The 26,176-nt window shown below is 54.2% G+C and overlaps 1 protein-coding gene across 1 annotated transcript; it reads right to left on the bottom strand.

Annotated features, from left to right (window-relative positions):
• Positions 1–748: 748 nt before the first annotated feature.
• On the bottom strand, positions 749–24,158 carry PLEKHN1 (pleckstrin homology domain containing N1). Its single transcript, XM_077190099.1, has 15 exons — positions 24,079–24,158; positions 22,314–22,413; positions 19,237–19,560; positions 18,652–18,732; positions 16,093–16,180; positions 13,783–13,907; positions 13,129–13,263; positions 12,222–12,302; positions 9,008–9,077; positions 8,229–8,386; positions 6,530–6,724; positions 5,416–5,646; positions 3,254–3,451; positions 2,705–2,753; positions 749–928 (listed from the first exon to the last, which is right to left on the bottom strand). Exons 1-15 carry the CDS (start codon positions 24,156–24,158, stop codon positions 768–770), a joined length of 2,076 nt encoding a protein of 691 aa, XP_077046214.1. The 3' UTR covers positions 749–767.
• Positions 24,159–26,176: the final 2,018 nt, after the last annotated feature.

The following is a 26,176-nucleotide window of genomic DNA, read 5'->3' as shown; positions in this document are numbered from 1 at the left end:
TTTTCAGGGCAGAGCTCTGGGATTTTCAAGGGGCAGATCTCTGGGATTTTCAGGGGGCAGAGCTCTGGGATTTTCAGGGGGCAGAGCTCTGGGATTTTCAGGGCAGAGCTCTGGGATTTTCAAGGGGCAGATCTCTGGGATTTTCAGGGGGCAGAGCTCTGGGATTTTCAAGGGGCAGAGCTCTGGGATTTTCAGGGCAGAGCTGGTTTTTTGAGCAGCCTCCTGCCCACAGGGACCAGCTGAGGGCTCTGGTGTGAAGGAATCCAACTAACCCAGGCACCTTTTGGGTTCTCCCCTTCACCCAAGGCAGCCTTGAGCATAATCCCTTTTTGCTCTGGGATTTTCAGGGGGCACAGCTGGATTTTCAGAGCAGCCTCCTGGGCACAGCTGGATTTTTTTGAGCAGCCTGCTGGGCACAGCTGGATTTTCAGAGCAGCCTCCTGGGCACAGCTGGATTTTCGGAGCAACCTGCTGGGCACAGCTGGATTTTCAGAGCAGCCTCCTGGGCACAGCTGGATTTTTTTGAGCATCCTCCTGGGCACAGCTGGATTTTCGGAGCAGCCTGCTGGGCACAGCTGGATTTTCAGAGCAGCCTGCTGGGCACAGCTGGATTTTTTGAGCAGCCTCCTGGGCACAGCTGCTCCTGCAGCCCCACCGAGGCCGGGGCTGCTCTGCTGAGCCCCACGCTGGGGTTTGGGGCAGGGAATGAGCCCTGCACTGCCAGCAGTGGGGCAGAGCTCGGGGCTTTTCCCGCCTCGGGAGCAGCCTCAGACCTGGAACACGCGCGGGCTGCCCGGCTCCCGCTCCTCCGCCTCCCACAGGTTGTCGTAGCTCCGGTCGCTCTGGAAGCTCTGCAGCTCCGCGTAGTCGTGGTAGGACGTGGAGTCCCGGCAGGGGCAGCTGCCGTCGGCCAGGTCATAGGTGCCATCTGATATATAAATATAAAAATATATAAATATATAAATATATAAATATATAGATATATAAATAATATATAAATATATAAATATATAATATAATTATAACTATTGTGGTAGGACGTGGAGTCCCGGCAGGAGCAGCTGCCGTCGGCCAGGTCATAGGTGCCATCTGATACATAAATATATAAATATATAAATATATAAATATATAAATATATAAATATATAAATATATAAATAATATATAAATATATAAATATATAATATAATTATAATTATTGTGGTAGGACGTGGAGTCCCGGCAGGGGCAGCTGCCATTGGCCAGGTCATAGGTGCCATCTGATATATAAATATATAAATATATTTATTTATATAAATATATAAATAAATATATTTCTATATTTCTATATTTCTATATTTATATATCAAAAATAAATATATTTATGTAGCAATAAATATGAATATATTTCTATATTTGTATATTTATGCTGGAGTCCCGGCAGGGGCAGCTGGCATCGGCCAGGTCATAGGTGCCATCTGCAGGGAGACGGGGACAAATAGGTACAATTGTGTGTCTATAGATAATACTTCATTTATATATTTATATATTTATATATTTATATATAAATATATAAATATATAAATATATAAATATATAAATATATAAATATATAAATATATATTATAGTATTAAATAGATATATAAAATATAATTATCTAATTCCTACTATTATAAATATATATTTATGTGTAATATACAACATATAATTTATATATATAAATATATAATATAATTATAACTATTGTGGTAGGACGTGGAGTCCCCGCAGGGACAGGTGGCATCTGCCGGGTCATAGGTGCCATCTGCAGGGAAATGGGATTGCATGTTTACAATTGTGTGTCTATATGTAATTTTTTGTTGTATATTACATATAAATATATATATTTATAATTGTAGGAATCATATATTTATTTATTTATATGTATATAAATAAATATATGATTCCTACTATTATAAATATATATATTTATATGTAATATACAACATATAATTTATATATATACATTCAAAAAAATATAATATAATTATAATTATTGCGGTAGGATGTGGAGCCTTGGCAGGGGCAGGTGCCATCTGCAGGGGAACAGGATTGTATATTTATAATTGTGTATTTATATATAATTACATATATAATTTTATATATATAAATATATATTTAAATAATATATAATATATAGATATATGACTTCTACTATTATAAATATATATATGCAACATATAACCTATAACATATAATATATAATTAGATATATACAAACAAACATTCAAATAAAAATATAATTATAATTATTGTGGTGGGATGCCAAGTCCTGGCAGGGGCAGGTGTCATCTGCAGGGAAATGGGGAGGAATATTTATATTTCTAATTCTTTTATATATGTTAAAATAATATTTATATATTTTAGATAGATAATATTTATATATTTTATGTATATGAGTATATAATTATATCTAAAGATATAATATATAAATTATGTAATTTATGTATAATAAATCTATATAATTATATAAGTTTATAATAATATGTAATATCTTAGTTTTGTTATTTAATTTTAAACGTTTTCTCTACGGCCTCGTGTCAAAGGTGCTGTTCTCTGTTAAAAGTAAGTGTCTTTTACAGAGAAATTCCGAAATTCTCATGCAGGTGCCAGCTCTGGGGGTGCCAGGGGAGGCAGGACAGGTGCCAGGTGCCAAAGGCAGGGCAGAGCAGGATGGGGGCCTCACCTGGGGGATGCAGCTCAGGGCCCAGGTGTTCCTGCGGCAGGGAGCAGATCTGGGGACAGAGGGACAGCCTGGTGAGGGTGGCACGGCTGCGCCAGCCCGGGACCCTGCCCGCGGGGCATCGGCCTCATCCCTGCTGAGCAGAGGGCCCAGAGCCCTGCAGGGACCCCTCGGGCAGGATGGGACCCCAGCTTTGTTCCCCTGCACCCCCCCCAGTGTCCCCCTGCACCCCTCGAGTGTCCCCAGCACCCCCTGAGTGTCCCCTGAACCCTCTGAGTGTCCTCTGCACCCCCCGAGTGTCCCCAGCACCCCTGAGTGTCCCCTGCACCCCCCAAGTGTCCCCTGAACCCTCTGAGTGTCCCCAGCACCATCTGAGTGTCCCCTGCATTCTCTGAGTGTCCCCAGCACCCCCTGAATGTCCCCCAGCATCTCAAGTGTCCCCCTGCACCCCCTGAGTGTCCCCTGCACCTCCAGTGTCCCCCCCAGCACCCCTCAAGTGTCCCCTGCCCCCCCGAGTGTCCCCATTGCCCCCCAGGGCAGTTCCCAGCTCACCTCCCCCAGATAGGAGCCCTGGGCAGGTGCCCGCAGCTGCGGCCGGCGCGAGGTGCCCGGGGTGCTGTAGGTGGGGACCGTGGGTGCCTCCCTGCAGTGCCCAGGCAGGGGCTGGCAGTGCCACTGCTCCAGGGGCAGCTGCTGGGCGCCTGGCACTGTCCCCTGGGCTGCTCCTGGCTGCCCGTGGCACTGCAGGAACTGCAACAAACCCAGAAACGGGCTGGGCCCCGGCTGTGCAGAGCACACCTGGTGCCCACCTGGGGCTGCCCGCCCCAAATCCAGCCCCAGGATGGATCCCGGTTGTGCTGAGTTGAGAAATGCCCACCTGGGGCTGCCTCCAATGCCCACCTGGTGCTGCCTGCCCCAAATCCAGCCCCAGGATGGATCCCGGTTGTGCTGAGTTGGGAAATGCCCACCTGGGGCTGCCTCCAATGCCCACCTGGGGCTGCCTCCAGTGCCCACCTGGTGTTGCCCACCCCAGATCCAGCCCTGCTGGCAGCACACTCAGGCCAAGCAAGGGTTGCTGGTTCTGCCCTCCCCACCAGCTCTGCCCAGGTGGGCACAGAGTTCAGGGCTCATCCCCGTGAGGCACAGCCGTGCTGGGAGCAGCTCAGGGGGTGCAGAAGGGCAGGGGGGAGCCAGGAAGGACCCTGGAGGGCAGGGGGGTCACCCCAGCGTGGGGATGGCTCAGGAAGCCTTCCTCTATCAGATGCTCAGGAGCAGAAATGTGGCCTTTGCCAGGCACTGCCTTATCTCAGCTGGGATTTTTGACAGGGCTCTGGCTCTGACTCATCTCCAGTTTCGGGAGCCTGGCTCACATCTCTGTCCCTGCCTTTGTCTGGTGGGGGATCAGGCAGGGCAAACCTGCTCCCCTCTGCCCTGCCCTGCCCTGCCTGGAGGGAACGGGGAGCTCTGCTGGGCCCTGCCCCACCCCAAAAAACGCAGCTCTGGAGTTTCCATCCCTGCTCAGATGGCAGGGAGAGGAACAGCCCCGGGCACAGCTCCTGGGGCAGGAGCCTGGCTGCTGAGTCAGGGCCAGCTGGGGCTGCTGCAGGAGGCCCCACTGGGAGCACTGGGAGCACTGGGAGTGCAGGGATCAGGGCAAAGGGGAGCAGCTGGGAGCTGCTGAGGGCTGAACTCCCGCCTGGCTCTGTCTGTCCAGCCCCAAGCAGGATGGAAATGGGGCCAGGGCACTCACAGCTCATCCCCAGGAGGGGTTGGAGTGGGGAATGGGCCTGCAAATAAAGTCCCAAATGCTGCTCATCTGTCTGGGAGGACAGGGATGACTCCTGGCTGGGCCAAGGAGGGGAATTCCTAAAGGAACAGTCACCGAGGGCTTGGGAAAGTGGCAGCACACTAAAAACCTGATGGAGACACGCTGGAAAACCCTTGGGAGAGGAGGCTGTGTCCCATGAGGCAATAACCTCCCACTCATGGGTTGCCTCAGGAGCTGGTGCCCACATCCATCCCAGGGCTCGGGGAGGCATTGCTCCATCTGCCATTGCAGGCTCCCTCCCACGGCCCCTTTTCCCATGGCGATGCTTTCACACCTGCTCTGAAGCACCTGCCAGGCCCCTGTCCCTGCCAGCAGCACCAGCAGGGAAAGGTCAATCTTGCTTTTCCCAGGCTGGAGGATCCAGCCCCATCCTGCATCCAGCCCCATCCCACACCCAGCCCCATCCCACACCCAGCCCCATCCCACATCCATCCTGATCCCACCTCCAGCCCCATCCTGCATCCAGCCCCATCCCACATCCATCCTGATCCTATATCCATCCTGACCCCACATCCATCCTGATCCTATATGCATCCCCATCCCACATCCATCCTGATCCCACCTCCATCCCCATCCCACACCCAGCCCCATCCCACATTCATCCTGATCCCACCTCCATCCCCATCCTGCATCCAGCCCCATCCCACATCCATCCTGATCCTGCATCCATCGTGATCTCACATCCATCCCCTTCCCACATCCATTTCCATCCCACCTCCATCCTAATCCTGCATCCATCCCCATTCCACCTCCAACCTGACCCCTCATCCATCCCCATCCCCATCCCACATCCAGCCCCTTCCCACCTCCATTTCCATCCCACCTCCATTTCCATCCCACCTCCATCCTGACCCCTCATCCATCCCGATCCCCCCCCCTCCCTTACCCTGCCCATCTCCAGCGGTGCCAGGGGGTGCTGCTGGGCTCCCTGTGCCGAGTAGGGTTCCTGGTACACCGGGGACTGCATCTCTGCCGTGGGGTGCTCGGGGATGAGGCCGCAGACGCTCCTCTCCTGCTCCTGCCCGCCGCTCCTGCCCTTGGGTTTCCTGGCGCTGCTCCCCCTGCGCAGCTCCTGCCGGGGCAGCCCTGGGCTGGGCCAGCCGGGCTGGGCCAGGCTCTGCAAGGACAGGGCAGGGCTGGAGCTGCCTCTGCCGGGCTGGGGATGCCCAGGGACATCGTTCCAGGCTTGGGAATTGCCCAAGTCCTGCCCTGGGCCCTGCCCCACACCCTCTGCCATCCCTGGGCTGGGATTGGGGTTCCTGCCCTGGGGCACAGCAAAAACCCTGCCTGGCCATCACCTCCACCCCCCTGCAGCTTTTATTTTGGGGTTTCACAGCCTTGGAACCTCCTCCTTGCCCTTTTGTAATCCCCAAAAGCTCCAGTACAGGGCAGAGGACTGGGATGGGACTGGGACTGGAAATGGGACTGGGATGGGACTGGGACTGGGATGGGACTGGGACTGGAAATGGGACTGGGATAGGACTGGGACTGGGAATGGGACTGGGATGGGACTGGGACTGGAACTCGGACGGGACTGGAAATGGGACTGAAAGTGGGACTGGAATGGGATGGGACTGGAACTGGGACTGGGATGGGAATGGGATGGGACTGGAACTGGGATGGGACTGGAAATGGGACTGGAATGGGATGGGACTGGAAATAGGACTGGGATGGGACTGGGACTGGGCTGGGACTGGGACTGGGACTGGATGTGGGATCCCTCAGCAGCCTTTCCCCTGACCCAGCTGAGCCAGGACAAGCCCAGGCTGCAGGCAGGGATTTGCTCCAACCTCACAACAAACACTGCCAGCACCACAGGCAGCACCCAGCGCCAGCCCAGGGGATCCCAGGGGCACCCCAGGCTGGTTCTGGGGCTCAGGGGATCCCAGGGGCACCCCAGGCTGGTTCTGGGGCTCAGGGGATCCCAGGGGCACCCCAGGCTGGTTCTGGGGCTCAGGGGATCCCAGGGGCACCCCAGGCTGGTTCTGGGGCTCACTCACATGGAGAGGCTGGGAGTAGCCGGGGGACAGGGGCTCCTGGAGCAGGCAGCCCTCGGGGCTCAGCAGGAAGGAGGGGGCGTCGGGCAGGGAGCCGCTGGTCTGGGACAGCTGGGTCAGCGTGGTCACTCTGCCCCCGGACGCCCAGGAGTTGGTCCGGCCATCAGAGCTGAGGGATCCCCTGGCACTGCTGGGGAACTGCAGGGGACAAGGACAGCCCTGAGGACACAGCCCTGGGGACAGAGCCCTGGGGACACAGCCCTGGGGACAAGGACAGCCCTGAGGACACAGCCCTGGGGACACAGTCCTGGGGACACAGCCCTGGGGACAAGGAGAGCCCTGGGGACACAGCCCTGGGGACAAGGGCATCCCTGGGGACACGGCCCTTGTCGTGTCCCACGGGGCTGTGTCCCCATGGCCAGCAGCGGGCTGTGGGATGTGCTGGTTTTGGGGTGAGTGAGGGCAATGGGGGTGCCCAGCAGGAAAGGGGTGCCAGGCAGCCCCACCCCGGCTTGGCTGCCATTCCTGGCAGGATAAACAGAATATCCCAACTTGGAAGGGAGCCACAGGGATCAAGGAGTCCAAACCCCATCCCTGTCCTTGTGCCAGTCACAGGCCGTGTGCAGCTGTCACAGGCATCTTTTATGGAAAATCCTTTCCTTAGGATTTTCCCTCCTGAGAAGCTGAGAGGCCTCAGGAACAAAATGCAAACAATGGTTATCTGCTGCTGTGGGATGCAACAGGTGCAGCTGGGATTGGGCTCATGTGGATGTTTCTATTCAATGGCCAATCACAGCCCAGCTGGCTCGGACAGAGAGCCGAGCCACAAACCTTTGTTATCATTCTTTCTTATTCTATTCTTAGCTAGATGAAATTCTTTTCTTCTATTCCTTTAGTATAGTTTTAATGTAATATATATCATAAAATAATAAATCAAGCCTTCTGAACCATGGAGTCAGATCCTCATCTCTTCCCTCATCTAAGAACCCCAGTGAACACCACCACATCCAGCCTCTGCTTTTGAAACAATTCAATGTCATTTTTTGCCTGTATAATGCCCTGTATTAACAATTTAAATAATTTAAAATAATATAAAACAAATATTTTATAATGATCTCAAATAAATATAAAGTAAATAATATAAATAATATAAAAACACGAAAATGAAAATAATAATAATAAAATAAATGAAAATAATCATAAAAATAATTTAAAATAAAATGAAAATAACAATAAAACAAATGAAAATAATCATAAAAATAATTTAAAATAAAATGAAAATAATAATAAAATAAATGAAAATAATCATAAAATAATTAAAAATAAAATGAAAATAATAATAAAATAAATGAAAATAATCATTAAAATGATTCAAAATAAAATTAAAATAATAATAAAATAAATGAAAATAATCATTAAAATGATTCAAAATAAAATTAAAATAATAATAAAACAAATGAAAATAATAATAAAATAATTAAAATTAAAATTAAAATAATAATAAAACAAATGAAAATAATAATAATAAAATAATTTAAAATAAAATGAAAATAATAACAAAACAACTGAAAATAATCATAAAAATTAATTATTTAAGTACTCCCCAAGGATCAGCAGCTTGCTGGCAGCTTGGAGCACAGCGTGCTGTGTCACCCGAGTGTCACACGGATGGGCTCCCACCCAAACCTGCGGCCTCCCGTACCTGGCTGGGGTGTGGCGGCTTCGGTCCCACCGAGAAGCTCTCGGAGCCGGACAGGGAGGAGTCGGCGTTTCGGAACTGCGCGGTTTTGAGGCAGTAGAGCCACTCCTGGTAGTCCTGGTAGCTGGCACAGGTCACCCGGATGGAGTTTATCAACCGGCCTGGGAAAACATCCCCCGCTGCTGATTCCCCCCTCAAAAACCCCTGATCCACCCCGCCCTGCGCCCCGCAGGCTCTGCAGGGGCTGGGAATGCTCTGCCCTCCTGGCAGGACACAGAGCATCCCAAATTCCCCTGGCTGCCCAGCAGGAGGGTGGGCACAGCCCCGAGCCCCCGTGGCTGTGCCACCCTGCACACCCCAGTGAGATTCCTGCACACCCCAGTGAGATTCCTGCACATCCCAGGGGGATTCCTGCACATCCCAGGGGGATTCCCACACACCCCAGTGGGGTTCCCGCACACCCCAGTGGGATTCCTGCACATCCCAGTGAGATTCATGCACACCCCAGTGGGATTCCCGCACATCCCAGTGGGATTCCCTCACCCCCTGCACATCCCAGTGGGATTCCTGCACACCCCGGTGGGATTCCCACACACCCCAGTGGGATTCCTGCACATCCCAGTGGGATTCCCGCACACCCCAGTGGGATTCCCTCACCCCCTGCACATCCCAGTGGGATTCCTGCACATCCCAGTGGGATTCCTGCACATCCCAGGGGGATTCCTGCACATCCCAGTGGGATTCCTGCTGTCCTCCCTCCCTGCCCCGTGCCGGACACCCACCTTCGATCAGGAAGGAGCTTTTGTCGTTCTCCTCGAAGAGCACCTGGATGGCGTTGAGGGGGAGCTCTCCCTGCGGAGAGAGGGGCAGGGCTGGGATCACGGGGCTGGCAGAGCTCCTGTGGTGCCAGGGGGCACAGCTGGGGGCACCTGGGCAGCCAAACTCTGCTCCCACGGGGGCAATTCCAGCGGGAATCCTGCTGCATCCTGCCCATGCCAGCGGGAATCCTGCACATCCCAGCGGGAATCCTGCTGCTTCCTGAACATCCCAGTGGGATTCCTGAACATCCCAGTGGGAATCCTGCACATCCCAGCGGGATTCCTGAACATCCCAGTGAGATTCCTGCACATCCCAGTGGGAATCCTGAACATCCCAGCGGGAATCCTGCACATCCCAGCGGGAATCCAGCACATCCCAGTGGGAATCCTGCACATCCCAGTGGGAATCCTGCTGCTTCCTGAACATCCCAGTGGGATTCCTGCACATCCCAGTGAGATTCCTGCACATCCCAGTGGGAATCCTGAACATCCCAGCGGGAATCCTGCACATCCCAGTGGGAATCCTGCTGCATCCTGCACGTCCCAGCAGGATTTCCTCACCTCCTGCACATCCTAGCCGGAATCCTGCTGCATCCTGAACATCCCAGTGGGAATCCTGCTGCTTCCTGAACATCCCAGCGGGATTTCCTCACCTCCTGCACATCCCAGTGAGATTCCTGCTGCTTCCTGAACATCCCAGTGGGATTCCTGCACATCCCAGCAGGTTTCCTGCTGCCTCCTGCACATCCCAGCAGATTTCCTCACCTCCTGCTCATCCCACTGGGATTCCTGCTGCCTCCTGGTGCTGAGCCACCCTCTGGATAAGTTCCCACCTCGGGACGCTCACCAACACCCCACAGATGACTCCAGCAGCTCCCCTCGCTGGTTCCCACCTCTGCCAGGGCCTTTTCCCATCAGAGCATTGGGGTGAGCCCCATGCCAGCCCCTTCCCCGCCCCACAGCCCTGGCAGGGGCAGCTCCTGCGGTGCCTGTGCAGCTGCAGGGCTGCGGGCAGGGCAAGTGCAGCAGCCCCGTGCCCTGACACGCCTCTGGAAAAGCAGGTTCCTGTCACAGGCTGGTGAATCAGCACCGTGGGAAGGGAGCATCCCTGGGAAGGCAACAGCGGCAGGTTTAGGGTTTCAAAAGAGATGAGCTCATGGGAGAGCCCAGCCCAGGCCCCCTCGCGGGGTGCCCCATTCCCAGGAGCTGCAAACAGCACATTCCCAAAGCCAGGGCCTGGGTGTGTCCAGAGCTGCTGCGGGATGGGGAGAGCTCTGCCTGCTCATGGCCCTGCTCTCCCGGGGATGCTCTTCCCAGGGGTGACGATTGTTCTCAATTAATCACAGCCATCTTTGTGATTAGTTGAGAATAATCATGGGTTAATGAATGAATAAAAATAATCATGGGTTAATGAATGAATCAAAATAAAACATGAACGTCACAGGTGAGATGGCTGAGTGTGTAAGCGTTAGGCTGCAGTCCTTTGCACAGAGGTTCAATTCCTCTCCTTATCAGCTCTCTGGTGAAGTTCACAGTGAGTTGCAAGCTCATTGATGTGCATGGGTTATGTACCAGAGCCTTAGGCAGAGCCTGCTGGTTAGGGCATACAGCTGTAAACTGCAGTATCATGGCATCAAAGCCCATCCCTGAGTACATTGGAAGGTCCTGGCTTAATTAAAGCTCCTGAGTTGCATTTAGGAGATGCAGAGTAACAGCCTGTGGGCTTCAGCAGAAACTAAGAGGGTTAAACTGTTGCTTAAGGCTTTGAAGGCCTTGGGTTCAGGTGATCCTAAGTTTCTTAGACAATGGTAAGGATTATAGGGGAATAGGAAGGAGTGTGACGGACATGGTGGCTAAGATAGCAACTGTGATGCTGCTTGGTTTGCCAGTACATCACTGTTTCATCACTGTTTTCTATGGTTTGTGGTGTCTGGGGGGAGTGCAATTCTGCAGGATGTGGGGCAGGGCCCGGGGGGGTCAGGATGCATTTCACAGCCCTGCAGCTCTGCAAGGTTGTTTGTGCCCAGGGGTTCACAGTGCATTTCACAGCCCTGCAGGGCTGTTTGTGCCCAGGGGGGTTCATGGTGCATTTCATAGCCCTGCAGGGCTGTTTGTACCCAGGGGGGTTCATGGTGCATTTCATAGCCCTGCAGGGCTGTTTGTCCCCAGGGGGGTTCACAGTGCATTTCATAGCCCTGCAGGGTTGTTTGTCCCCGGGGGGGGGGTTTACAATGCATTTCGCAGCCCTACAGCCCTGCAGGGCTGTTTGTCCCCGGGGGGGGGTTCATGGTGCATTTCACAGCCCTGCAGGGTTGTTTGTACCCAGGGGGGTTCACAATGCATTTCACAGCCCTGCAGCCCTGCAGGGTTGTTTGTCCCCGGCTCGGTGACTCAGGGATGCAGCAGAGCAGCAGCTCCGGGGTCACAGACAGGTCACTGCTCCTTCTGGCGCATTTGTTCCAGCGCAGGAGGAGCAGAGAGCTCTGAGTGAGCCATCAAAGGATGCTGGAGATCACAGAATCACGGGGAGGAAAGGGCAGAGAGGCCCTCGAGCACCAGCCATTAACCAGCACAGCCCTGCTCCCACTCAGCTGTGTCCCCAAGTGCCACCGGGGCTGTCACTGGCTGATTTCAGGGCCATTCTGAGTGCTCGGTGCCTCTGCCTGCCTGCGCTGAGGCACCGGCGCTGCTCCCGCGGGCAGGCAGAGCAGAGAAGCTGCTCTGGCATCCCTTGGGATGCTCCCTGTCCCTGCTGTCCCTTCTGCTCCTGCAGAGGGAGAGCGGTGCCAGCGCTGCAGCAGCAGCAGCCAGCCCTCCCCTCCCCTCCTGCGCCCTTCCCCACAGCATCAGCTCCGCTGCCAGGCTGCTCCCAGCTCCAAATGCTCCCTTGGCACAGAGCCCGGGGGGAAAAGCCCCCCGAGGGGCTCTCTGGGGCCGTGCCAGCTCCTGCCTGCAGCAGCTGCCTGCCAGCACAGCCTCCCTGCTCCTCCTCCTCCTCCCAGAGACTCCTTGGCAGGCAGCTCCTTCCCCCTGGGCTGCTGGAGCAGAGCAAGGTGTTTCTCATGGGAAGGGATCTTGCAGCATCGCTGCGCCTGCTCCCTGCCAGCTGGCACGGGAGGGATGCCAGGGGCACAGGAATGCAGGTGGGGAGCAGCAGGATGCTCTGAGGGGAGCTCACCTTGAAGCAGAGGCCGCCGGGCTCCTCGGACACGATCACCAGCGTGGAGGGGTACAGCACCAGCAGCCGCTCGTGCTGCTCCTGGGGAGGCACAGAGGGAGAGGGCTGCAGCCCTGGGAACAGCCCGGGCTCAGAGCTGAGAGCCCTGGCCTTGGTTCTCCTGGCAGCAGCCTGGGGCAAGGGCTCTGGGAACACCTGAGCTGAGCTGAGCTGGGAGATGGATTTGGGAAGGGCCAGGCTGCTCCCTGTGCTGGGAGATGGAGCCTGCACCAGTAACTCCATCCATGGCTCCCTCCCTCCATCCATCCATGGCTCCCTCCATCCATAGCTCCCTCCATGGATCCATCCATCCATAGCTCCCTCCATGGATCCATCCATGGCTCCCTCCATCCATAGCTCCCTCCATGGATCCATCCATCATCCATCCATGGCTCCCTCCATCCATAGCTCCCTCCATGGATCCATCCATGGATCCATCCATCATCCATCCATCCATCCATCCATCCATGGATCCATCCATCCATGGCTCCCTCCCTCCATCCATCCATGGCTCCCTCCATCCATAGCTCCCTCCATGGATCCATCCATGGATCCGTCCATCAATGGATCCATCCATCATCCATCCATCCATCCATCCATCCATCCATCCATCCATCCATCCATCCATCCATCCATCCCTCCCCATCTATCTATCCATCCATGGATCCATCCATCATCCATCCATCATTCATCTTGCATCCATCATCCATCCATCCATCCATCCATGGATCCATCCATCACCCATCCATCCATCCATCCATCCATCCATCCATCCATCCATCCATCCACCCATCCATCCATCCATCCATCCCTCCATCCATCCACGGTTCCCTCCATCCCTCCCTCCCTCCCCGGAGCCGTGTTCTACCTGGAAGGGCAGGTGCTGGAGCTTCACCTTGGACAGGCAGAGGATTTCCCCCAGGGATTCCCGCTGGGTTCCCCTCCAGTCCTGCACGGGCAGGTTCTGCACGGACCAGCGCAGCTCCTCCTTGTCCCCGGGGCTCTAGGGACAGACACACTGACCACCCCTGCCCTCAGCCAGGCCTGCCCCACCTGGGGATGCCTTTTTGGTGTGGCAGGAGCAGGAAAGGGCAGATAAATCTGGGCAGGAGGCAGTTTTGCAGCTGGCAGTGGATTGTCACCCTCCACACCGAGCATCCCTGGAAATGCCTTTCCAAGGGAGATATTTGTGTTTGACAAGTGGGGAGGGCATTGAAACACCCCCAGAGACTGGAGAGACAATTCCTCTCTGTTTTCTAGGCTTCAGCCTCCTCCTGCTGATGTTTTGCAAGCTCTGGGTGGTTGCACAAGCACCCAAAAGCACGAGAGCTTCTCTGAGGCTGACCCAAGCTGTGACCCCATGGAGGTTGTGCTGCTGGTGCAGCTCTTCCCCCCAGCACAGTGGCTCTCAGACCCCTCCTGCAAGCTCTCCTTGCACCCTTTTTTCCCCCAGGAAAGCCCCAAGAAGGGAATCCACCCCAGAGTCCCAGCTGGGAGCCAGCAGTGGGACAAGCACACCCACCTGGGACAGCAGGGGCAGGGCCAGGCTCCCTCCACAGAGCTGGATCTGCTTCTCCAGGTGGTACAGCCACTGCTTCAGCTCGGCTTCGGACTGGCAGAACACCACCAGGGGGTTCAGCAGGGGCCCTGGGGGCGGGAGAGCCGGGGTGAGCAGAGCAGAGCTGGGCAGGGGCGGCAGCATCCATCGGGAGCCAGCTGGCACAGCTGGCACAGCTGGCACAGCTGGCACAGTGCTCAGCCCTCCTTGGGTTTGGGGACACCACGGCTCTGCTGCCACCCCCCGCCAGCCCTCAGGGCACAGCTGGGACGCTGGGGGATGGAGCCTGCACCAGTCACTCCATCCACGGCTCCATCCATGGATCCATGGATCCATGGATCCATGGATCCATCCATCCATCCATCCATCCATCCATCCATCCATGGATCCATCCATCCATCATCCATCCATCCATCATCCATCCATCCATGGATCCATCCATCCATGGATCCATCCATCCATCATCCATCCATCCATCCATCCATCCATCATCCATCCATCCATGGATCCATCCATCCATCCATCCATCCATCCATCCATCATCCATCCATCCATCCATCCATCCATCCATCCATGGATCCATCCATCCATGGATCCATCCATGGATCCATCCATCCATCCATGGATCCATCCATCCATCCATCCATCCATCATCCATCCATCCATCCATCCATCCATCCATCCATCATCCATCCATCCATCCATCCATCCATCCATCCATCCATCATCCATCCATCCATCCATCCATCCCTCCATCCGTCCATCCCTCCATCCATCATCCAAGGGCTGTGGGGACACCAGGCTCTGCTGCCACCCCCTCCAGCCCTCCCTGCCACCCTTTTGTCACATCACCTTACACACGCCAAGCCCTGACCACCAGACACTTTCACCCCAAACCAGGCCAAGAAGAAACCCCAAAGTCAGCCCAAAAGCCCAGCCTGGCCTGCAGAGGTGGATTTCAGCTTTCCACCCCCCCAGCAGTTTGTGGGAAGGTTCTGTGTGGGCAGGGACTGTCCCAAGGTGCTGCTCCCCCTGTGTTATCTCCCAGTTTCACCCTGGCTCTCCAGATGTGGAACACCAGCAGCTTTCTGGCACTGTTTGTTTATTTATTGCCTCACCCAATCTAACCCGTGCCAGCCAAGCTGAGGATGACTCCAGACATCCCCTGGCAGGGAGGGACAGCCCTGCAGTTGTTGATTTTAGAGTTTGCAGCTCTCACTGATCTCAGGGCATGAGTGCAGCCTCCCACACCCTGTGTTCCCAGCACAGCCTGCTGAGGGCAATAACCATCCTGGCAGGATGCAGGGTGGATGTTGTGATTAATAATTTACCTCTGAGCCCATATCAAACCCTGCTTGCTGCAGGCTCAGAAGGATCTGCCTCTGTGGGGCCTGGAGGTACCCAGATAAGCCCGGATATATGGGGGGGACTTTGCCCTTCTGTGGTATCTTTAGTGCCCCAATTCCTGCATTATTTATAAACAAGGTTTCACTGAGCCTTTGAAGTGTGTCTGTGTTGCAGGAAGTGCAGGGTAAACAAAGCTGAGGTGGGGAATGGGGGCACTGAGTGACTGCAAACCCATGACAGCAATTTGGTGTGGAGCATGTTCTGGCCATCCACGTGGCTCTGGAGCTCTCCTGTTTCCTCCTCCCCTGGCTTCCCTGGTGCTGCAGCTCTCGGGGCATTCCCTGGGCATCCAGCTCCTCACACCAATGGTAAATGCAAATTAAAGCCAGCAGGGATCCTGCTGCCAGGGCGTGACCCCCACCCCCGGGCACACCCCGGGGGCATCACCCATTGCCACATCTAAAAAAGCGCCCAGGAGGAAGAGAAAATGAGGAAGGGAACTCAGGACACGCCTGGTGCTGCTGCAGTGGGCGCCCTGTGTGTGCCCAGGGGCTGGCACAGGGACAGACCCACCCCTGAACCTCCCCAGGTTCCCTGAGCCCAGCAGCCCCCCAGACCCACCTGAGATGGGCAGAGCGTGGTCCTGCTGCCCCCCAGACCCACCTGAGATGTGCAGAGCCTGGTCCTGCTGCCCCCCAGACCCACCTGAGATGTACAAAGTGTGGTTCTGGACCCACCTGAGATGTGCAAAGCCCGGTCCTGCTGCCCCCCAGACCCACCTGAGATGGGCAGAGCCTGGTCCTGCTGCCCCCCAGACCCACCTGAGATGTGCAAAGTGTGGTCCTGGACCCACCTGAGATGGGCAGAGCCCGGTCCTGCTGCCCCCCAGACCCACCTGAGATGTACAAAGTGTGGTCCTGGACCCACCTGAGATGTGCAGAGCGTGGTCCTGCTGCCCCGGGCTCTGGCCAGGCCCCAGCTCCTGCACCTGCAGCTCCTTCAGAGGCAGCAGCCCCTGGGGAAGGAGAGCAGGGGTTACCTGGGGCTCCATCCTGCAGAAATCCTCTGCCACGCTGAGAAATACCCAAATATTCCACAGGATTTTCCCTCTTTCCATACTAAACCTCAGCAAAACAATGGTGATTTTACAGGAGAAAGGCTGAGGAGGACCTTTATATTTTTCTATATTTTATATATAGAAAAAATATATTTTTATATTTTTCTATATTTTCTATATAGAAAAAAAATTATATTTTCCTATATTTTATATTACAGGAGAAAGGCTGAGGAGGACCTTTATATTTTTCTATATTTTATATATAGAAAAAAAAATTATATATTTTTTAATATTTTATCTATAGAAAATAACAGATATATTTATATTTTCCTATTTTATATATATAGAAAAGAATATATATATTTATATTTTTCTATATTTTATATATAGAAAAAATTTATATTTTTCCATATTTTATATTACAGGAGAAAGGCTGAGGAGGATCTTTATGTTTTTCTCTTTCCATTCTAAACCTCAGCAAAACAATGATGATTTTACAGGAGAAAGGCTGAGGAGGACCTTTATATTTTTCTATATTTTGTATATAGAAAAAAATATTTATATTTTCCTATATTTTATATATAGAAAATAATATATATATTTATATTTTCCTATATTATATATATATAAAAGAATATATATATTTATATTTTTCTATATTTTATATGTAGAAAAAATATCTATTTATATTTTTCTATCTTTTATATTACAGGAGAAAGGCTGAGGAGGATCTTTAGATTTTTCTCTTTCCATTCTAAACCTCAGCAAAGCAATGGTGATTTTACAGGAGAAAGGCAGAAATGGGATTGGCCCTAGAGGAAGGTGGAGCTGTCCAGTTCCCAGACCCTGCACATTGGGATTCCCACTCTGCCAAAGCCCAGGGGCAGGGGGCAGCTTTGTCCTGCCTCTCCTGGGCTCCCCAAACAGCCTCCACAAAAGATGCTAATGGCTCTAATGCCTTGGGGCACATTAATTCCTCGTTAATTCCTCCACAATTGATAAACTCAGGAGCTGTGTCTGAAGGACTCAGGAGAGTTTGAGACGTTGTTTTTCTCCTGACGTGGGAATTTCCAGTTGAAGGCGGCCTTGGGGGGGACTGGAGAGGTTTTCCTGGTGTTTTACATCAACCTCCAGTCACCTAAAGGCCAATGAATCCTTTCTGAGAGGAACTGATTTGACAGTCGCCTCCCAAACGTGCTCAGTTTTGGTTCCTCAGTTGTGTGGAGGAAGAGAACACTCAGGGGCTGCTGTTTCACGGCTGTGGATGCTTGGCTGTGCTGCACAACGCTTCATTCATTATTTGCAGCTCCCCAGCACCACCAGGTTAAAAGATTCATGAGTGCTTTGCCAGCAGAGCTCCCTGAGGCTCAGCTTTCTCTCCCCCCCTTTCCCCACAGGATAATTAATGCTGGCAAAGCCCATCCTGCAGATGGAGACGACCCCAATGGGCCCCAAGGCCAGGGGATGTGGTGCTTGCCAAGGCCCAGCTCCCCGTACCTGTGCTCAGCACAAAGGTGGCTCCAGGTCACCTCCCAGCTGCCCTGGGCTGCTTCCCTGCTGGCCCAGGTGACCCTGAGCTGCTCTGGGGACAGGCTCTGGGACAGAACACCCTTTTGGGGTCTGGCATCCCCAGCAAGGGACTCGGGGACACCTCCATGGCTGCAGGCTCAGAAGGATCTGCCTCTGTGGGGCCTGGAGGTACCCAGGTAAGCCCGGATAAACAGGGGGGGACTTTGCCCTTCTGTGGTATCTTTAGTGCCCCAATTCCTGCATTATTTATAAACAAGGTTTCACTGAGCCTTTGAAGTGTGTCTGTGTTGCAGGAAGTGCAGGGTGGACAAAGCTGAGGTGGGGTGTCACAGACACATTTTATGGAAAATCCTTTCCTTAGGATTCTTTCTCCTGAGAAGCTGAGAGGCCTCAGGAACAAAATGCAAGCAATGGTTATCTGCTGCTGTGGAATGCAACAGGTGCATCTGGGATTGGGCTCATGTGGATGTTTCTAATCAATGGCCAATCACAGCCCAGCTGGCTCGGACAGAGAGTCTGAGCCACAAGCCTTTGTGATCATTCTTTGCTATTCTATTCTTAGCCAGCCTTCTGATGAAACCTTTTCTATTCTTTTAGTATAGTTTTAATGGACTATATATAATAAAATAATAAATCAGCCTTGTGAGCCATGGAGTCAGATCCTCGTCTGTCCCCTCATCCTCAGACCCCTGTGAGCACCATCACAGAGCTGGGGAATGGGGGCACAGGCTCCTGAGTGACTCCAAACCCTTGACAGCAATTTGGTGCTGAGCATTTTCTGGCCATCCACGTGTCTGTGGCCCTGGGGCTCTCCTGTTTGCTCCTCCCTTGGTTTGTCTGCCCAGCTCCCCCAGTGTGGCCACAGAGCCCAGAGCCCAGCTCGGCCAGGTGAGCCCTACCTGGTAGGTGAGGCCGTTGGGACCCGAGGACTGGAAGTACAGGTAGGACTGGAACAGCTCCAGGAAGCAGCTGTGGACCTCCTGCACAAGGGACACGGCTGGGTCAGCTCAGGACAACTTTGGGGTTATCTCAGGGGCTCTCTCAGGACACCTCTGGGGTTATCTCAGGACACCTTTGGGACTCTCTCAGGACACCTTTGGGTCAGCTCAGGACAACTTTGGGTCAGCTCAGGACAACTTTGGGGCTATCTCAGGGGCTCTCTCAGGACACCTTTGGGCTATCTCAGGACACCTCTGGGGTTATCTCAGGACACCTTTGGGCTCTCTCAGGACACCTTTGGGGCCATCTCAGGACACCTTTGGGGCCATCTCAGGACACCTCCCAGCCTCCCTCTGCATCCCAAGCACGGAGAAGCTTCTCCAAGGGTCCCAGCTGTGCTGATGGAAGTGCCCCAGGTTCCATCAGCACAGATGTGGCAGTGCCCAGAGCAGCCCAGGGAATACTCCACGATCCCATTTCCCAGAATTTCCCCTCCCTTCCCAATTTCTCCCCCATCCCTGGGCACAGAGGTGCCTCAGGCTTACCTGGCAGTGCTGGAACTTAAACTTGACCTTGGAGTAATAAATCATTTTGCCCAAATTCCTGACAACCGTTTTCCTTCGGCCCTTCTTGAACAGGCTGGGGAACCTCTGGTCCAAGTTCTCCTTCTGGTTTTCCTGCTTCTGAATAATCTGTGCCGAGGATACAGGGAAAAGCAGATCAGGGCAGGTGGAAGGGACATTCCCAGAACATCTTCCCAGCAGGATTCCTGGGAAAGGAGCCCAGGATGGGCTGTTTGTTGTTGGGTCTCCTTGCCAACGTGCTGGGAGCCTCTGAGGAGATCCTGACCTAAAGCTGGGGCTCCTGGCCTGGAAAAGGGGGGGGCCACAGGCACATTTCACTTCCAGGGCCTCGCTGAATTTGGGTTGCTGTTTTTAGGACATGAGTTAAACCTTCCCTGCTTGAATCCTCCCTCCAGTTTTCCAGCTATGGAACAGAATTTAGGGAACACAGTAAAGGCCTCAGTGGGGCAGCTCAGCATAGGAAAGACGGCATTTGTGTCACAAATGCAGAGCAAAGAAAAATGGCATTTGTGTCACAAATGCAGAGCAAAGGAAAGTGATATTTGTGTCACAAATGCAGAGCAAAGGAAAATGGTATTTGTGTCACAAATGCAGAGCAAAGAAAAATGGTATTTGTGTCACAAATGCAGAGCAAAGAGCAGCTGGTCACGGGTGCAGCAATAACAAAACACAGGATAAGGGCACCAGCAGCACCTGGGAGTGGGGAGAGGGTGAAGTGATAAAATCATGGGCACAGAGATAAGGAACAGTGCAAGCCACGGCTGCTGGGGCACTGCTGCTGCTGCTGGGGATGTGGCAGCCAAACTTGCCAGGAATGAGCAAGGCACCGAGGGGAACGAGCAGCGTGGGAGCTGGGAGAGCAGCAGGACATTGGGAAAGAGCTTCCAGAGGGATCCTCCTGCAGGCAGGAGGGAGAGGCAGGGCCTCCACAGCCCCTGGTGTGGCAAGGAGCAAATGGAACATTTCCCTCACCCCACAGGCCTGGGAGGGATGGAGGGGATGGAGGGAATGGCTGAGCACGGGAGCTGTGGAAAAATGGGAGGTGAGGCTTCTGTCCTGGAGTGCATGTAGATTGTTATTGGGATTAGGCTGACTGAAAAGGAGGTTTTGATTGTGTTTGTCATTGTGCTGGGGGTGTCCTTGAGGTTGTTGGATAGAAGAGGAAATAGGATGGGGGTGGAGAGGGTTACTGGGGTTAAGAGTCTGAATGTGTTTAGGACTGGTGAGAGGCCTATTCCTTCCACTTGGACTTGCACCAAGATGAGTGGCTCCTGTGACCACTGGATTACTGCTATCCTTTGAAAGGAAGGAGCCTGAGGTTCTATACTCAGATACAAGAGTGAGCAGTTCTGGCTGGCTTTACCTCTCCTCAGCAGGAAAGAAGGGTTTAACTTCTATTTTTAGAGTCACTTCTAATGTTTTGGTTGAAACTATACCTGCATATGGGGACACCAGAGATTAGTTCTGAAATCTGCTGCCCTTCAGCTCCCAAACACGGGGATGCCAAAGCTGGAGGGGCCTGGCGTTGTCCCTCCCTCTGGGACCCTCCCTGGCCCGGGCTGTGTGCCCTCCTGCAGCCTCCACAGCCCCTGGTGTGGCAAGGAGCAAATGGAACATTTCCCTCACCCCACAGGCCTGGGAGGGATGGAGGGGATGGAGGGAATGGCTGAGCACAGGAGCTGTGGGATCAGCCCTGAAATCTGCTGCCCTTCAGCTCCCAAACCCGGGGATGCCAAAGCTGGAGGGGCCTGGCGTTGTCCCTCCCTCTGGGAGCCTCCCCAGCCCCGTCCCAGCCATTCCCGTTATCCCAATGATCCCTGCAGGCCTGGTTCCTCCCCAGCCGCCAGTGCCCCGACACGTTCTGCCTCATCCTACAGGTAGAACCAGTTACTCATTAACTGCTCCGGCCCTGCAGCCCCCGTGAATCAGCAGCAGCAGCAGCAGCAGGAAGAGCTCAGCTGGCAGCAGGAGCCCCGGGGCTGCTGTTCCATGGGAAAAGCAGCAAATGAGCGGCTCCTGGGGCACCGGGAGCTCTGGGAATCGGGGCAGGGGGTGCAGGGATGTCACCTGTCCCAGGTGGGCAGGAGTGCTGATGCCATCTCCTGGGAGGTTGCCCTGTGCTGGCAGCTTTGCTCTGAGCCCTGCAGCCGCTGCTGCTGCCAGAAGTGCAGCAGGGGAGAGGGGCAGAGCCCAGGAGCCCCCCAGGCCGCCCAGGGTTTGCATCCCCTGTGCCCCAGGCGAGGGTAAAGGCTGGAAACTGCTGCACCCTCCTTCCCCCCATCCCTGGAGAGATCCCTGGGCTTCCCAGATGGGCATTCCCAGTGACCTCTGCCAGGATCCCTTCCCCGGCATCCACTGGCTCTGCCAGCTCCTCCTGCTTCCCCAGGGAGGAATCCAGGATGGTTTGTGCTGCCTGATCCCTCTGGACCCGGCTGATTCCCTCCCTGCAGTCCCCTCTGCCTGGCGCTGCGGCTGGGCCTCGGTTTCCCCTTCCCCACAAGAGCACCCAGCACATCCCAAACGCTCCCAAAATCCACCCACACCCCCAGCCCACCCAGCAGGAGCCACCACAGCCTCGGGGGCTGCTGGCTCCCCTGTGCTTCCCCCAGCAGGGCTGGGAACGGGGCCATGTGGCCACAAGGCTGGGCCGTGCCCGGGGCAGCCCTGCCCTTCCTGATTCCCTTCCCAGGCTCCTTTAATCCGCTCCTGCTCCGTGGGAATGAATCATCCCACCTGCCAGAGCCCGCTCCCAGCCTGCTCCTGCCCTCCCAGGCAACCCAGAAACCAAAGGACCCAGAGCAGAGCTGTGGGGGAGATGTCCCCACGTCCCCACGTCCCTGCTGGGCACCCCTGGCTCGGCCAGGTCCCCTCCACACCTGCATGAGAGGGGCTCATCCCTTCCTGGGATCTCAATGGGACAGAGCTGCTGCAGCCCCCAGAGCCAAACCCAACGTCCTTCCCAAATTCTGTGCTTGGGGAGGGTGGGAATGAAGCCCTGGAGCAGCGGGGAGGGGGTTGGAGGTGTTGGGAACTCTTGCCTTGGCTGGGATGTACTGCAGGATTTTGTCCGTGGTCGTGTCCCTCTCCTGGTTTCCATCTATCCCAAAGAAGCTGGGCAGCTTTTTCTTGCCATTTTGTCTACAGGGAAAAAGGAAAAAAAAAACCAAAACACACATGGAAACACAGACCCAGGCTGAGGCATGGTGAGTCCTGCCCTGAAATAAGGAAGCCAGGACACCAGGCAAGCAATGTGTCACGGGCTTTCGAGTCATCCCAGCCCAGCCAGGATGACAAAGCCTGGCAGAACTGAAAGGGGACTTTGCTACAGTTGTTGAGGTTTCTCTGCTTTTTTATGGCTCTTTGCTCAGCCAAATGATCAGCTTGGCTCATCTGTGCCCCAAATCCCCACAGGGCCTGGATGTTCCATGCAGGACACAGAGACCAAACCCAGTGGGGATGGATCCTCAGGGCAGAGATTCACAGGGAGGGTTCATTTCTGCCTTGGTGGCTTCCCCCCCTTCCCACTCCCAGTTTCTCCCTGCATGCACACCAGTCCCAGGCAGCCACTGGGGAGTGCTGGGGCTTCCTCAGATTGCAGCAGAAACCCGGGACAATCCCCACCAGCGCGGGAAGCTGGGAGGCAGCGGCACAGGAGGAGCTCTGGGGCTTGGCTGCTCCACCCCAGGGCCCTGGTGTGAGACCCCCAGAGCCCAAATGCCCCAGGAGATCCCCTCTGGTTTTTTACCCCAACCTCCCCAAGGGATCCCCTCTCTTTCACCCCAAACTCCCGAGGGATCCCCTCTCTTTTACCCAAATTCCCTGAGGGATCCCCTCTCTTTCACCCCAAATTCCCTGAGGGATCCCTTGTATTTCACCCCAAATTCCCCAAGGGATCCCCTCTCTTTCACCCCAAACTCCCGAGGGATCCCCTCTCTTTAACCCCAAATTCCCCAAGAGATCCCCTCTCTTTAACCCCAAATTCCCTGAGGGATCCCTTGTATTTCACCCCAAATTCCCCAAGGGATCCCCTCTCTTTTACCCCACAGGAGCTCCTCAGGCCCCTACAGGTTTGTCCCTGATTTCTGGCAGCACAGGGGACAGTTCAGGGTCTCCTTTCCATCAGAAACAACTCAGCCTGGCAGAGTTTAGGGGGTTTTTGGCACAGCCCTGCCCCTGAACCCAGCACAGACAGGTTCATGAGGAGTCCCCTGGTTCCCTCCCGAGCTCTGTCCCAGCTCTGGCCGTGCTGATGGGAGCAGTGGAAAGCTGGGAAGCTGCAGAGCATTCCCTGCCTGTCCCTATTTTGGGACAGCCACCCACGGCCACGGCACCTGAGTGTGGCCAGACAAATCCCCAAAGGATTTCACAAACATTTTCTGCACCCAAATCCCCAAAGGACTTCACAGACATTTTCTGCTGCTCCTCCTTTGGGTTTACAAACACAAATCCCACAGCGGGGTGCTGGGATTTGGGGCTTTCTCCCTAAAGCCCGAGGAGTGGGAATGTTGTTCTCCCACAACCGTGAATGAGAGCGCTCCCAAGGGAAAACGGGGAATATCAGGTGTTCTGCAGCCTGTCCCGCCGGGGGAAGCTAAATCACCCAAACTAAAATTAACCCAGCGGCGCTTGCCCCGCTCGCTGCCGGCTGAGAATTCCATCCCAGGCGCTCGGGGCGAGCTGATCCCGGCGTCTGGCAGTGCCCAGCGCCCCGAACCCCCCGGGAATGGGAAATCCCGGCCGGCAGAGACCCCGCAGGAGACCCAGCCCCGCTCCCACGTCCCGGAGCCGGCGGGGGTCACTCACTCCTTCTTCAGCGAGGGTTTCCTTCGGAAGGAGCTCCTGAAGCCGCCGGGAGCCTGCGGGACACAGGCGATGTTCCCCATGCCGGGATCGCTGCGGGGTCGGTGCGGGATCGGTGCGGGGTCGGTGCGGGATCGGTGCGGGGTCGGTGCGGGATCAGTGCGGGATCGGTGCGGGGTCGCTGCGGGATCGCTGCGGGATCAGTGCGGGGTCTCTGCGGGATCGGTGCGGGATCAGTGCGGGATCGGTGCGGGATCGCTGCGGGATCGCTGCGGGATCGGTGCGGGATCAGTGCGGAGTCCCTCGGGATCGGTGCGGGATCGGTGCGGAGTCCCTCGGGATCGCTGCGGGATCGGTGCGGGATCGGTGCGGAGTCCCTCGGGATCGCTGCGGGGTCTCTGCGGGATCGCTGCGGGATCGGTGCGGGATCGCTGCGGGAGCTCTGCGGAATCGGTGCGGGATCAGTGCGGGATCGCTGCGGGATCGGTGCGGAGTCCCTCGGGATCGCTGCTCCGCGCCCGCCGGTGCTCGAGTGCGTGTGAGCGGAGCCCGGAGCCGATCCTGGCCCTCGATCCTGCCCTCGCTCCCGCCCCGGGGCTGGGAGGGGCGGGCCAGGTACCTGTGCCTGGGAATCCACCCCGAGCACCGGCGGAACGGGGCTGCGGCCGCCCGGAAACCCAGCCCGGAGCGCCGGGGGGAAGGCGGCCCAGAAACCCAGCCCGGAGCGGCTTCCCAAATGGAATTCGGCTCAGAAACCCATCCCGGAGCGGCTTCCCAAATGGAATTCAGCTCAGAAATCCATCCCGGAGCACTCTCCCAAGTGGAATTTGGCTGATAATCCCATCCCGGAGCGTTCTCCCAAAAGGAATTCTGCCTATAAATCCATCCCGGAGCGCCAAAAGGAGTTTGTTCCAGAAACCCACCCCAGAACTTTTTCCCAAAAGGAATTCAGCTCAGAGGCCCATCCCGGAGCGGTTTCCCAAAAGGAATTCGGCCTAAAATCCCGTCCTGGAACTTTTTCCCAAATGGAATTCGGCCCAGAATCCCATCCTGGAGCGTTCTCCCAGCAGGAACCCGGCCCAGAAACCCCATCCCAGAGCTTTTTCCCAAAAGGAATTTGGCCGATAAATCCACCCCGGAGCATTTTCCCAAAAGGAATTCAGCTCAGAAACCCATCCCAGAGCTTTTTCCCAAATGGAACTCGGCCCAGAAACCCCATCCCGGAGCATTTTCCCAAAAGGAATTGGGCCAATTAACCCATCCCAGAGCGTTCTCCCAATTTTTCCCAAATGGAATTCGGCCGCCGCACCGGCAGAGATAAGGATGCAGTGAGATAAAGTTGGTGGTTGCTGTTTAAGCATTAACAAAAATCCCCAGGGTTGAAAGGTTCCAAAGGGTTCCCCCTTCCCGGCTGGGTTAAAGATATAAAAATAAACGGGAAAAATAATATCAAATGGGACACACCCCAAAATCTAGGAGTGGTGGGAAATGGATCAAGGGAGCAAAGAGCAAAAGGAGATGTGCACGAGCAGCAAAAAAAAAAGAAGAAATGCTTTAAAAGGAAGCAAACTGAAGGTTTCTGACTGTGCTGTGAGTGCCTCACTGCATGGAAATATAAACAATAAAAAGGAGAAGTTAATGACAGAAGGTAAATGCAGACTCAGTATTTCTGTGCTGGAAAAACCCCCAGGAATTACAGCCATAGCAAACGAGAAACCCTTTTTATTTTCAGGTGGCTGCTAAGAAGTAAACACAAAATGAATGCTCTGGTTCAAAATATAGAGAGAATTCACATTAGAAAGTTTGAAAGAGCTGAGCACAAAGGGCTTGAGTCACTGTTGCAATTCAGTTCTTGCAGGACCATGGAATTTGCAAAGAAATTGCATAATTTAACAGGGATATCAGTGTTTCCATGGGTAAAAAACCACCCTGGTAATTATGGGGTTGCCAGTTGACAGTAATTCCTGGGAAAATGATGTAACAGCTGTGAGGGAGTTGGATTAACTTTGAGAATTACAGGAGGGGAATATAATTAATACAAATGAACACGGGGCTGTGGAAATCAGATCTTGTCAAAACGAATTGAATTGAATTGGCACGT

The sequence above is a fragment of the Agelaius phoeniceus genome, chromosome 24, assembly GCF_051311805.1.
Source record: "Agelaius phoeniceus isolate bAgePho1 chromosome 24, bAgePho1.hap1, whole genome shotgun sequence".
In the NCBI taxonomy this organism is placed as follows: domain Eukaryota; kingdom Metazoa; phylum Chordata; class Aves; order Passeriformes; family Icteridae; genus Agelaius; species Agelaius phoeniceus.
The sequence above is the reverse complement of the archived record's forward strand: the minus strand, read 5'-3'. Positions and strand labels throughout refer to the sequence as shown.